Source organism: Lycorma delicatula, chromosome 8 (assembly GCF_047948215.1).
Source record: "Lycorma delicatula isolate Av1 chromosome 8, ASM4794821v1, whole genome shotgun sequence".
Lineage (NCBI taxonomy): Eukaryota > Metazoa > Arthropoda > Insecta > Hemiptera > Fulgoridae > Lycorma > Lycorma delicatula.
Window position 1 is genome coordinate 53,106,877 of NC_134462.1, and position 11,904 is coordinate 53,118,780.

The 11,904-nt window shown below is 30.7% G+C and overlaps 1 protein-coding gene across 4 annotated transcripts in view; it reads right to left on the reverse strand.

The window, feature by feature from the left end:
* Positions 1–11,469, reverse strand: part of LOC142328586 (magnesium-dependent phosphatase 1-like) — a 52,618-nt gene extending 41,149 nt beyond the window's left edge. The window contains exons 1-2 of one of the 4 annotated variants that reach the window (XM_075372358.1): positions 10,659–11,458; positions 4,756–4,936 (exon numbers count right to left, since the gene is read on the reverse strand). In XM_075372358.1, the coding sequence (XP_075228473.1) occupies positions 4,756–4,876 (121 nt within the window). In that variant the 5' untranslated portion in view covers positions 4,877–4,936; positions 10,659–11,458. Of the gene's footprint in view, positions 1–4,755; positions 4,937–10,625 lie in introns of all 4 variants that reach the window. The other 3 variants (XM_075372356.1, XM_075372359.1, XM_075372360.1) reach the window with 3 other exon arrangements.
* Between the last annotated feature and the right edge of the window lie 435 nt (positions 11,470–11,904).

The following is an 11,904-nucleotide window of genomic DNA, read 5'->3' on the forward strand; positions in this document are numbered from 1 at the left end:
GTTCTGTCATATCAAAACTTTTGTCGTACTCTTTGTAAAATAGGATCTATTTTATTTTGCAGATTGTTTGTTTTTTTTTTTTTTATGAGCACTTAAAGAAATTTAATTTTTGCAGTGATTTCATATATATTGGTTTTTATATTTTATTTATTTAAAATCATTAATTACATTTTTTTCCTACTTTTGTACATGGAAGTCAGCAATGAAATTAATTAAAAAACATAATATTTTGCAAAAGAAATTGATTGAAATAACCATAATAAAATGTTTTTAAAATATTCTGTTTCTAAAACTCAGTTTCCATGTTACTAAAGCTGACTGCAAAGATAAATAAAATTATAAGAATCTTAAAAAACTTTTATTATAAAATTTGTTTGGTTTCCCATTTTGCAGAAATTTGTATTCTAAAATTAATTTTATATTTTAATATTGCTTTTTAACCAATTTATGTACACAAATAAATATATAATGAACTTAAATGTATTTACAGTACATACAATTATTATATTATACAATTTTGGGCAGATTTCATAAGAAACCTACCTATTGTAATGGGTATCATGACTCGACTTCCAGAAAGTTTGACATATCTTCACGTTTCACATCCTCCAGACCCCAAAACCACCATCAGCTCATAAAGTGAAATATATACATATGTATATATACTAACTCTACCCGCCAGGCTTCGCTGTGGTACATTGTGGTTGCATGGATGAGAAATGAGAAACAAAACAAAGCATACGTTTCATAGACGTTTAATTTTGCAATACTTGTGGATATACAATATTTTTTTGTTTTTCCACTGTCTGCGTAGATATAAAGGCTATCTGGTTTGCCGACTCGGGAACATGCAACATACAGTTGCCCGTGTGAGAAGCAATCCGCATCTAAATCTAAACCACACAATTCTAAAGATTGACCTTGAGCTTTATTGATTGTGATTGCAAATGGCAATCGAATTGGGAATTGCAATCTTTTAAATTGAAATGATGTATCGGTCGGAATCATGGGTATTCGAGGAATGAGGACATCTTCACCTTTGAAAGGCCCCGATAAAATCGTTGCTTCCATTACGTTATTCATAAATTTCTTAACTGCAAGTCGTGTGCCTTTGCAGAGTTTTGGCTGATTAATATTCTGCAACAGGATAATTGTCATTTTTTGATCGAACCGTTGCTAGAATCAATCTAATGAGGAATGTTTTCCCAGTTATTCCTGGCGCATCAAAGAAGAAGGTCCCCCAACTCCGAGATTTATCATTTGCATTATGCGATCATAAATGCCTTTCTGTTCACGCGTTAATTTGGGAATGTTTGATTGGACATATGACTGAAGATCTCCAATGTTGTAACTCTGTTCACGGCGTAAATCCACATCAAATGAAGCAATCGCAGCTCGGGTGGGTGCTGGCATTCCCAATTGACTAAGAACTTTATTTGCAAAAGCTAAGCACTTGTCTTCAATATTTATCAATGCTTCATTGTAAATGCCTTCTGTAAATTTCATGGTCATATTGGTATTTTCTAGGCGTACTCTATGCAAAATATCCTCAGCCATATGCGATCGATATCTTTCCCATAACTCTGTGGGCGATGAAGGGAAGCAAGCGGTCAATATAATTGCGAATAATGCGCGAATTTGGTTTGGATGTGCAGTGTTGCACGCGTCATTAATACATATATCCCACTGTTGGTCGTTTTCTAATAAATTCAGAGCTTGGTGAAAGTCGCAGCTCAATCACGACACGATCACACAAAAGTACCTCGATTAAAGTGAATATTTAATTCAGATTGTATAATAATCTGAATCAGATGCAAGTGGATACGTTTTTTTTTTTTTTTGTTAATAAACAATGTAATTGGGAACAGGTATTGTTTCACATGTGACTGCGGTTGTCGTTAGCTAGTATGGCGAGTGTTCCCCTCGCTTCCGGCAGATGGCGCGGTCACTGGTACACAACTGACCGTTAAAAAAACTGTTTTCTCGCGGTCGCGGGTATGTGACTGATGCGAAAAATAGATAAAAACAATCTTTGATGCGGGTTATATATCGTGCTAAAATCTGAGCTCAATCGGTGCACAAAATTTTGAGTTTTTGAAGCGTACACAAACGAACTTAACATTTTTATATATAAAGATTTGTGGGCTGCGAAAAAAGCCCTTAAGTCGTGCGAAAAAACACATCATTTTAAATGCTTACAAAAGCAGAGTAATGCTTACAAATTACAGAATAATCAAACGGTGTTGATTTCAGATGTTAATAAACTGCTAACGTAAGTAGAAGTTATGCTGCTTCAGTGTAGAACGTGATTCTCGAGTATGAATCTACTAATGAATTACGGTCTCCAAAGAAAACAAAACCCCGCAGGTCAATTGAGAAAAAGATGAGATTTTGATAAAAACGCGATTCGTAAAAAAATTACACGAATTTGAATTATTTAGAAATAGTTTAGCGGTGTATTATGTCCTTTGGAAGAGAATTCGGTTATTGTCTTCGACAACGCTTCTTATCATTAAACGAAAAGAATTCCAGCCGTGTTATAGAAAAACAATGATATCAAAATGTGGCTTAGTTCAAAAGGAATAATTTTTGAAGAGGTTTAAGTTAATGTTCAATCATTGCAAATGGTTTCGCGTATTAAAAGTAATTATAGTCCGTATAAAATTGGTTTGACACACAACGCCAAATTGGCAAGTCGTGTTTTTATTCGGATCCTAACGAATATGTTTGCCGGCCTCCGTGGCGCGAGTGGTAACGTCTCGGACTTTATTCCGATGGTTCCGAGTTCGAATCCCGGTCAGGTATGGCATTTTCATACGCTATAAATCATTCATATCATCATCTACTGCGGTTGTCCTTCTTGGTGGCTTTTCTTTTTGTTTTGGAGGTTTTTTTTTTAATAAAATACAGATGTTTTAGCTGTTAAATATAATTCAAAAGAAATAAAAGAAAGAATATAATTCAAAGAAATTTGTTACTTAATCAGTTGTGATTTTGCTTACATTGGCAACGGCCATACGGGCAATTTGTGATTGGTCGTTGTGTTTGACAGCGGCTATCTTGCATTGATCTGATTGGTTTTCCTTTGTTTACATTTCCATCTGATTTATTAGCTCTTATTTATTAAAAAACTGTACAAATTAAAAATAGATAGATAGATTTATTAAAAATAGATGAAAACAATCTTTGATGCGGGTTATATATCGTGCTAAAATTTTTTTTATCATGTTTTTTTTAAAAATAAAATACAGATGTTTTAGCTGTTAAATATAATTCAAAGAAATTTGGTCGTTGTGTTTGACAGCGGCCATCTTGCATTGATCTGATTGGGTTTCCTTTGTTTACATTTCCAAATTAAAAATTGATAGATAGATTTATTAAAAATAGATGAAAACAATCTTTGATGCGGGTTACATATCGTGCTAAAATTTGAGCTCAATCGGTGCAGAACATTTTGAGTTTTTGAAGCCGTACACAAACGAACTTAACATTTATATATATATATATATATAACTGTTGTAATTTTGCGCCAATCACTTTAAATTTTCTCTAAAAATAACTTAACCCAAAATCTTGGTTCAATTTGTTAACGGCCAAAATTGGACCATGGGGGTGGAAATTGGGTGACTTTTTTTGAAAAAACAAAATATTGCTATAACTATTAAGTAAAATATCAAATTTGTTTAAAGTTCCTAGTATTCTTTGGACAAGGGCCTAAAAATTATTTAAGTACAGCTTTTCGATATTACCAACCATTGGCCCAGAAGATGGAAAAAACATGGTTTTGAAGCCAAAAAAAATCATACCTCCCTTAATAGGAACAGTATCGAATCGGTTTAAAGTGGTCGTTAGTCGTCTAAACATTACCTAAAACGTTTGTCTGAAACAATTTTTGAATGACCAACCCTTACGGCAAGGGATGACCAAAATGTTGATGGAATTTTAAGAAGATCGGGCTTGCTGTATGCTAAACATGTGACAATTTTTTTGCATGAAACCATTGTCGTATTGAGTAAAGTTGAAGTTTTTCCTCAATTTAAGGTGGAAATATTTTTTATCCCCTACTTAAGATCTGTGAAATCTACCTCTGCTTTCCGGCCTGCCGAAAGGCATTTTTTTTTATATTGCATACTATAATATCAGTTCTTATATTAAAAATATTGTAGTGTAAGAAAACTAAGAATTACTATTAGCATACGTCTGATGCTACAGTAATAATGTTGCAGTACTGTTATAATGTTACAGTTATAACTTCAGTGGTGTATAAAAATCTAAGATATCTGATGCATCAATATTTATTTTATTTTCTATCAACTGGAAGGATTAGTACAGAATTGCTAGTAAATTGGGATCTTTACAATATTGCAAATATTTTGTTTCTGAATTTCTGTTGTGTTAAAAGTATATGTTGCCTGCAAGTCAGAATGTGTCAGTAATTAGATCTCAGTAACTAACAACTTCTTGATTTCATTTAATTAAAAAGTAAATAAATAATTTAGCCATGTATTGATATGATAATGCCACATCATTAAACACTACACTCCCTACACAACAAAATTATTATACATCCATGAATTAACAAAATGGTTAAGCTGATCTCTTGCAGCTCATATAAAAAATAAAGAACACACTTAGAAAAAGTGGGTGAATATCATTAAAGAAATCTTAGAAGGGTAGCATTTGATTGGCATAATTAAAAAAAAAAAGAATAATTTATCTAATTTATTTTTTTATTTTATTTGTTTTAATACATACCTAAATCAAAAATGATAATCCTTGGTGGAAAATGAAACACATATGGCTTTTCTGCATTCATTTGATAGAATATAAAAAATAATAGAAAAACACAACTATAAAAAATTTGTTGATTATTCATCTTTTTAAATGTATATTTATTAGAAACTAAAATAATTTAAAAACCACTTTATTTGAACTACTGAAATAAAAAAATGCAATGAATTAGAAAAATTATAGATAAAAGCTTATCTTTGTAAAAATACTTCATGTCAGTTATAATAACAGTGTACTAGTTTAAAATCTATAAATAGATTGGCTAAAATAGTAAACATTGATGAAGAGAATTCCACTGCAGTATTTTTCTGAACAGTTAATTTTTTTCATAATTTTGAACAGCAAAACCATATAGATTGCTTCTTCTCTGTGTAGCCTAATATATTTCTTGTGATTCCTCTTCTTCGTTGAATCAGCTAAATTTCAAAGCATGTCCATCCTGTTCTTTCCGGGCATCTCTTGAGAAATTTTACCTTCATAAACAATAACCTTGATTGTTCAGTAGAATTTATGTGCTTTACGATTTGAAGGATGACATTCTCACTAAGATAATAAGATAATGTAAATTATTCTTCCTAATGGGCCCAATTTATAGAACCTAGTCTTCTTTGTGACCATCCCTATCCTTAAACAAGAATTGAGGATTATATAATATTAAGCTCCTTCTATCCTTTATAAATAAAAATTCTTAACATCTTGTTCTGTCAAGATGTCACCATTTATAAACTTATCAATTCCATTTTCAGAATCCAAGTCTTCTCATTTTCCTTTTGTAATTTTAATGACGTTTTGTAAACATTCTTTCACTATGTCTCATCACACACACCAAACTAAGTTTTCTCCTTATTATTATTATTATTAAGGAGCTAAAAATTTGTTCGTTTTGTAGCTTTATGATAATTGGCATTTTAGTAGTATTCAGGTCAATAAGATTAAGTTTCTTAGTAGAGTATGTTATTAATTTTTACATTTTTTGACCTTTACATTGACTCACTTTTTATAATTACTTACAAGTATAATTTACTATATAATTAATTATATTTCAGTTTAATATTATGTAATATTACATTTAAACAAATAAACTTATCAAGTTCTTGTGCATTAAAAATACTGTTATTCTAACTCTAGATGTGCTCTGTTTACATTGACTTGACTTTTTTGGAAATTTAAAAAATTACAAAATCAAAACAATTGCATCTCAAGTTTTTAAAATTTTAAAACTTAAAACAAATTCTAGTAAGTTGTTTAAAGTTTAATATTACTACAAACTACATTTATTTATAGGCTTACCATATGTCCGGGATTAGCCTGAACAGTCCTGGATTTTTAGTGCTGTCCAGGATAATGTACAGGGTTTGTGAATTTTATGACGCGAGGATTTTTTTAAATTTTAGACCTATATGTTTGACATCGCGTTTTTGAACATTTTCTTACGACCGTGCATCTCTCAGCTGACCTTGGAGCAAGTGCTGACGTCGATTTTGACAGAGGTGTGGCATCGTCTAGCAATGGACGAAAGAAAATGTGTGTTTAATGTTAACCTGCAACAGGAATACAAATTTTTGAAATTGTGTAGTGACAGTAACAATGAATGTGTTTATTGCACACTATATACTGGACAATTTTCTATTGCACATAAAGGAAAGGGAGATATTGAAGACCATGTGAAAAGCTTAACACAGGAGTGCTATTAATGGTACTGCTTCAGCAAACAAGAGATTTTTTTTGAAGCCAAAGATGGGGAAAACAACAGTGATCTGGAATGTACTGCTAATGAAGCTAAATTTTCATACCACACTGCTAGACACGAATTCAGTTTCAAAACATCAGACTGCAAATTTAAACTGGTTAAAAAACCATATGATTCAAAATTTTCATCTGCTCGAACCAAAACCAACGCAGTTATTGTTAACGTTATTTCACCATTTATATTTGATAATTTGTTGTTTCTTTGGAAAAAATTAATTATGTAATAGTAACGATGGCTAGCTCAAACAGAAGTGAAGTAAAACTTGTTCCGATTGTTGTAAGATATTTCAATCTGGAGGAGGAAATTCAAGTTAAACTTTTAAATTTTAATGAAGTGGCAAGTGAAACTGCTCAAATTTTGACTCTGTATCTTTTTCAGTGTGTGAAAAAATACAAATTTGAAGAAAAGTTGGTTTGTTATACTGCTAACACTAACAGTAAGTTTGGTGGTGTGAAGAGAAAAGGGAATGAAAATGTGTTCAGAAAAGTTCAAAGTGATTTAGATAGACCTATCTTAGGAATTGGTTGTTCAGCCCACATTGTACACAATTCAGTACAAACAGCAAGAATACAGTAAGAATAACAAAACTTAAAGAATTCTGTGAATATGTGGTAACAGATTACAAAAAAGTATTATCTCATAATAGCACAATGTTCCTTAGTTTGTTACCAGCAATAGAAAGAATTCTTTCCATTTTTTATCATCTTAAAATCATACTTCTTAACTTGTGACAAATGCCCAAAATTATTATTTGATTTTTTTTTAAATCTAGAACCTAAACTGTTTTTGAAATTTTTTATGATACTCTTCAGTTATTTAATAATATAGTTCTGAAATTGGAAGCTAATTCTATCACAGCAACAGAAGCATTTCAGACATGTTCTGAATTAATTTGTCAACTTCAGGAAAGAAAAACCCACAAATTTGTACCATCTTCTGCCAAAGAATTGCTATGCACTATTAGAGAAAATAATGATGTTCAGGAACAAAAATTCTTCTCAAGCGTAGACAATTTTTATAATTCTAGTATCCAATTTTTAGAATTGTGGAGAACCAGTTTTGATAACATTAGTAAGTTTTGTGGATAAATTTACGAACTGAAATTGCCTGGTCTCATTTAGAAGAGAGTGTAAAAGTTGTTAATGAAATTATAAAAGATTCCATAAATATTGATGACCTATTTGATAAACGTACATTGTTGAACAATGTAATTCAAAACCAAAGGGTAGGTTATGGTTCAAGTTCTGAAAAAGTACTAGATACTATTGAAGAGAAGTGGAAAGCAATTTTTAAAGGGTTTCAAAAAACTGATATTTTATGTTGCAATATTTCTAAAATGGTTGAGTTTGCGATATCTTTGCCTGTGACATCTGCTCCAGTTGAGAGAGTTTTTTCAATTATGGAGAACATTTGGTCTGCAGAAAGGGGTAGACTTTCAGTATCTACTGTTAAACATCTGCTAAATTTAAAAACTAATTCAGAACTTTTTTGTTGTGAATTTTATGATGTAATTAAAACAAACAAACCATTTCTGAAAAACTTCATGTCTAGTGAAAAATATAACTGAATAAATAAAATTTAATTTTTCAGCAAACTGTTAAGATTTTTAAGTAATTTCAAAAATATGTTTTGGGTTGGACCCAAAAAAATATGGTAAGCCTATTTATTTAATACAAATTACATTTGTATTCGTGAAATAGTACCATACACTTCAAAAGTTTTTAATTATTTGCAATTAATAAACTTATACAACATAAAAGAAAACACTAGCTAAAATATGCTAATCTACTATACTATACTATATAAAACATATGTAATTATTACTAACAAAAATATATAATTATTATGTTATATAATATAAATATGTACCATATATAATTGGTACATATGTGGTAACAATGTTACCACATATATGCCTAATTTGATAACGGCGGGCGATAACGGTAGCAACAATGTGAGCGGGACGCGCAGATACAAGCATCACTCCCACCGCGCAGTTCTCCCACTATAGCGGCGCTGCTGCCCCACCACTCTCTGGCTCCAATAAAAGCGTGCACGAGAGTGAATTTGCAATTCATCGTTGACCACCACCTGGAGAAGACCAGAAGAAGAAAATGGAAGAAGACACAAGAAGTTCCCTGGCTGGCAGATGCCAACATCCCCGCCGTAGCAGCAGGACTAGCCGGCCCGCTGTTCGCGGACGCTACCTTCATGCTCCAGCTCCAGCTTGCCAGGCTTCAATCGCCCTGGCCGGCAGACTCAGCAGCAGGAGCCGGCCCAGCATGGGATCGCTCGGGGAGAACTGCCTCGGCCGCGCCGGCGAAGAACGACCGGCGCCTACCCGACACTGCGGGGCACTCAACTGCCACGCTGTAGTGGGGACTCAACTTCCGCTGAGGGAAAGCTCGGACGGACTTCATTGGATGAGCCGCAACTCTCCGACCACACCGGAGACAAGCTTCTGGACCCAACAGCTCTTCTCAGAGCTAACGCAAAAAACGGCCCTTTTCAGGCCCACCATGAGGTTAGTAAGTGCCACGTGCCACGTGCCGTCGAAGCCATTCAGCGACAACATATAATATACAGTTTTATTTACATATAAAATAATGATAAAAATGGGTCCTGGATAAGGTGATGCAAATTAAGTTCTTTATAACTTAATGGTTCTATAATACATCTGAAATATCTCAAGAATTAGTATACTAGAAATTTAAGGATGTGAACTAAGGTAAAACTTCAATGGGCTAAAGTTACATTCAATGAACCTCTCTTATAGATCAAAGAAGAATACTGGTCTAGTTCCAAATTGCTTCAGTAAGCAGCAATCGTAACAGTTGCTTGCTAAAAAATAATGGTAAATAATTATGCATATGTTTATTTATAAAATATTACTACTTTAATCAAATAAATGAAGCCACTTAAAGTAGTAAATTTAAGGAAAATCTTTTATCTTTTTTTAATTTTTTAAGAAAACATTTTCAGAGGTACCAACAATATCAATTCCTTTCTTTTATAATGTTGACTTTTAAATTACAAGTGCATCATAAATTAAAATTCATTACCATTTTCATATATTCATTTGCCATTAAAATATCTTCTGAATAACTTAAGACTAACTTCTGAACTTCAGAATAACTTCTGAATATTTTCCAAATATCTTCTGTTTAATTTAAATAGTACAGAAATAATATTCTGATTGTTATAAAATTGTCTTTAAAAATTTCCAATAACAAATTAACTTTATTTTTACAGTTTTTCTAATCTGCAACACATATTTTACCAATTTGTTTAATACTCCAGGACTAATAAAATTCTATTCTCTTCATTACACTGAATAATTGTTTTTCTTTTTTTTGACTTAATATAAGACATATATATGACAATGTAAATATATGTGAAGTTTTTCACTTAAATCAATATGTTTTCAATTATAATTGATGAAAAGCTTTATTTATGATGCTAAACTCTATGATAGAGTAATGGCATCTTTATCTATCATTTGGAAGTTTCTGAGTTTAAATCGCAGTAAGATTTGGTATTTTCATATGCAAAAATATCATACTAACACAAAAACATTGAGATAAATTAATCACTAACAAAAGAAAAGAAATATTACCATGCAGAAATGAAAAAAAAATATGTTGAATAAAAGCCATTACATTTTAAATTAAGTTTGGTTTGTAACAAAAAAAAATCATTTTGTATAATTTTTGGGTCCATTTTCATTGAATTGTTTATATAATATTTACTTATATTCACTGTATTCTTGTGTTAATATTGTATTTAATATGTTTATACATATTGTAATATTTCATATATTACAATAATATATATTGTATAAATAGATAAATTCAATGATCTTACTAATTTTAATATCACAACTTCAGATTCTTGCTGAAAATCAAATCCCAACACAAGCTGATATAGAAGCCAACATGTTAAGTACAAGACCACCTGGACCAAAATTTGAATAATAAGATGTAGTGATAAATAGTATATATTGATCATTTATTCAATTAACAGGAAATTATTCTAATATCTCTAATTTTTAACTATTTATTTATATAATAAGTAAACTAATTACATTTTAGTTAATGAATAATTGAGTATATTTTACTTAGCCATATCATCCATTTGAAGAATTAATTTTGTTTCACAAAAAGATCATAAAATAGCTAAAAGTCAAATATGATGGAAAACAAGAAAAGTAATAACTAAAGAATGATTTTAATAACTCTTATCTAAAGCTCACAGAATTCATTACTTCTCTGTTTTTTTAATTCTTAGATATGAAATAAGATAAAATTATGAATAAATATAAAAAATAATAAATACTTGATAAGAGTATTAGCTGGACTCTTGTCAATAACTTTATATGTATAAATGTGTGTGTGTGTGTATGTATGTATGTATGTATATGTGGGTGTGTGTGTGTGTGTGTGTGTGTGTGTGTGTGTGGTGTGTGTGTGTGTCAAAGAGTAATTATGGGACCATGTGGATGTACTACATGGAATCACATAATTGATAAAGTCAAATTAAATGTGATTATTTTATGTTACAAATTATATTATCATTTAGCAAATATTAAGCTGTTGCACTAGTTTTTATTAAAATAATAAAATGAAAAGAGTTATGATCAGTGTCAGGTGTACATTATTTTCACCCTAATTTTTACTCGCTCCATTTTTAAGTATCTTTCAATTACAAACTTTTTTATAATAATAGCTAGTGTTTGTACACATTAAACTTGGATAAAATAGAATTAAACAAAAAAATACAGGTATTATTTAATAACACTGATGATTTAATCATATTACTATATGACTGAATTCCTTTTTGTACCAATTGTTTTAAAACGGGCTAAATTATTGATGGTGAACAATTCTTTCTTATTTGCTCAACATTTTTGAAAGTGAAGACTGAAAATTTGTCTCACCATTTGAGATATCCTGAATAACGAAAGAATTTTATAGTTAATTAGCATCTTCTGCATTCCAAATTAATTATTTAATCTTAGTTTACTCTGATTTGTAAATAAATAATAATCATTCTACTTATTATATATGTCACAACATTTAAAATTACATACAAAACATTAAATCATACCAATGTTAAATGAAATATTTGAATAAGGTACTGACATGAAAAAATGTAATTTTACATCAGGAAACTAGAACAAAATGCCAAAAAAGTATATTTTTTTAAATATATTTTTTTATCTAAAAAGATAAAAAATATTCACAAGACAAACAGATGATTATGACACAGGACTCAATTTTTGTCAGTTTCCAATTACTAGTGTACAAAAATGTTACAAGAAACATGAAATCAGCAAATAAATACGCTGCAGAGCAAAAACTGCC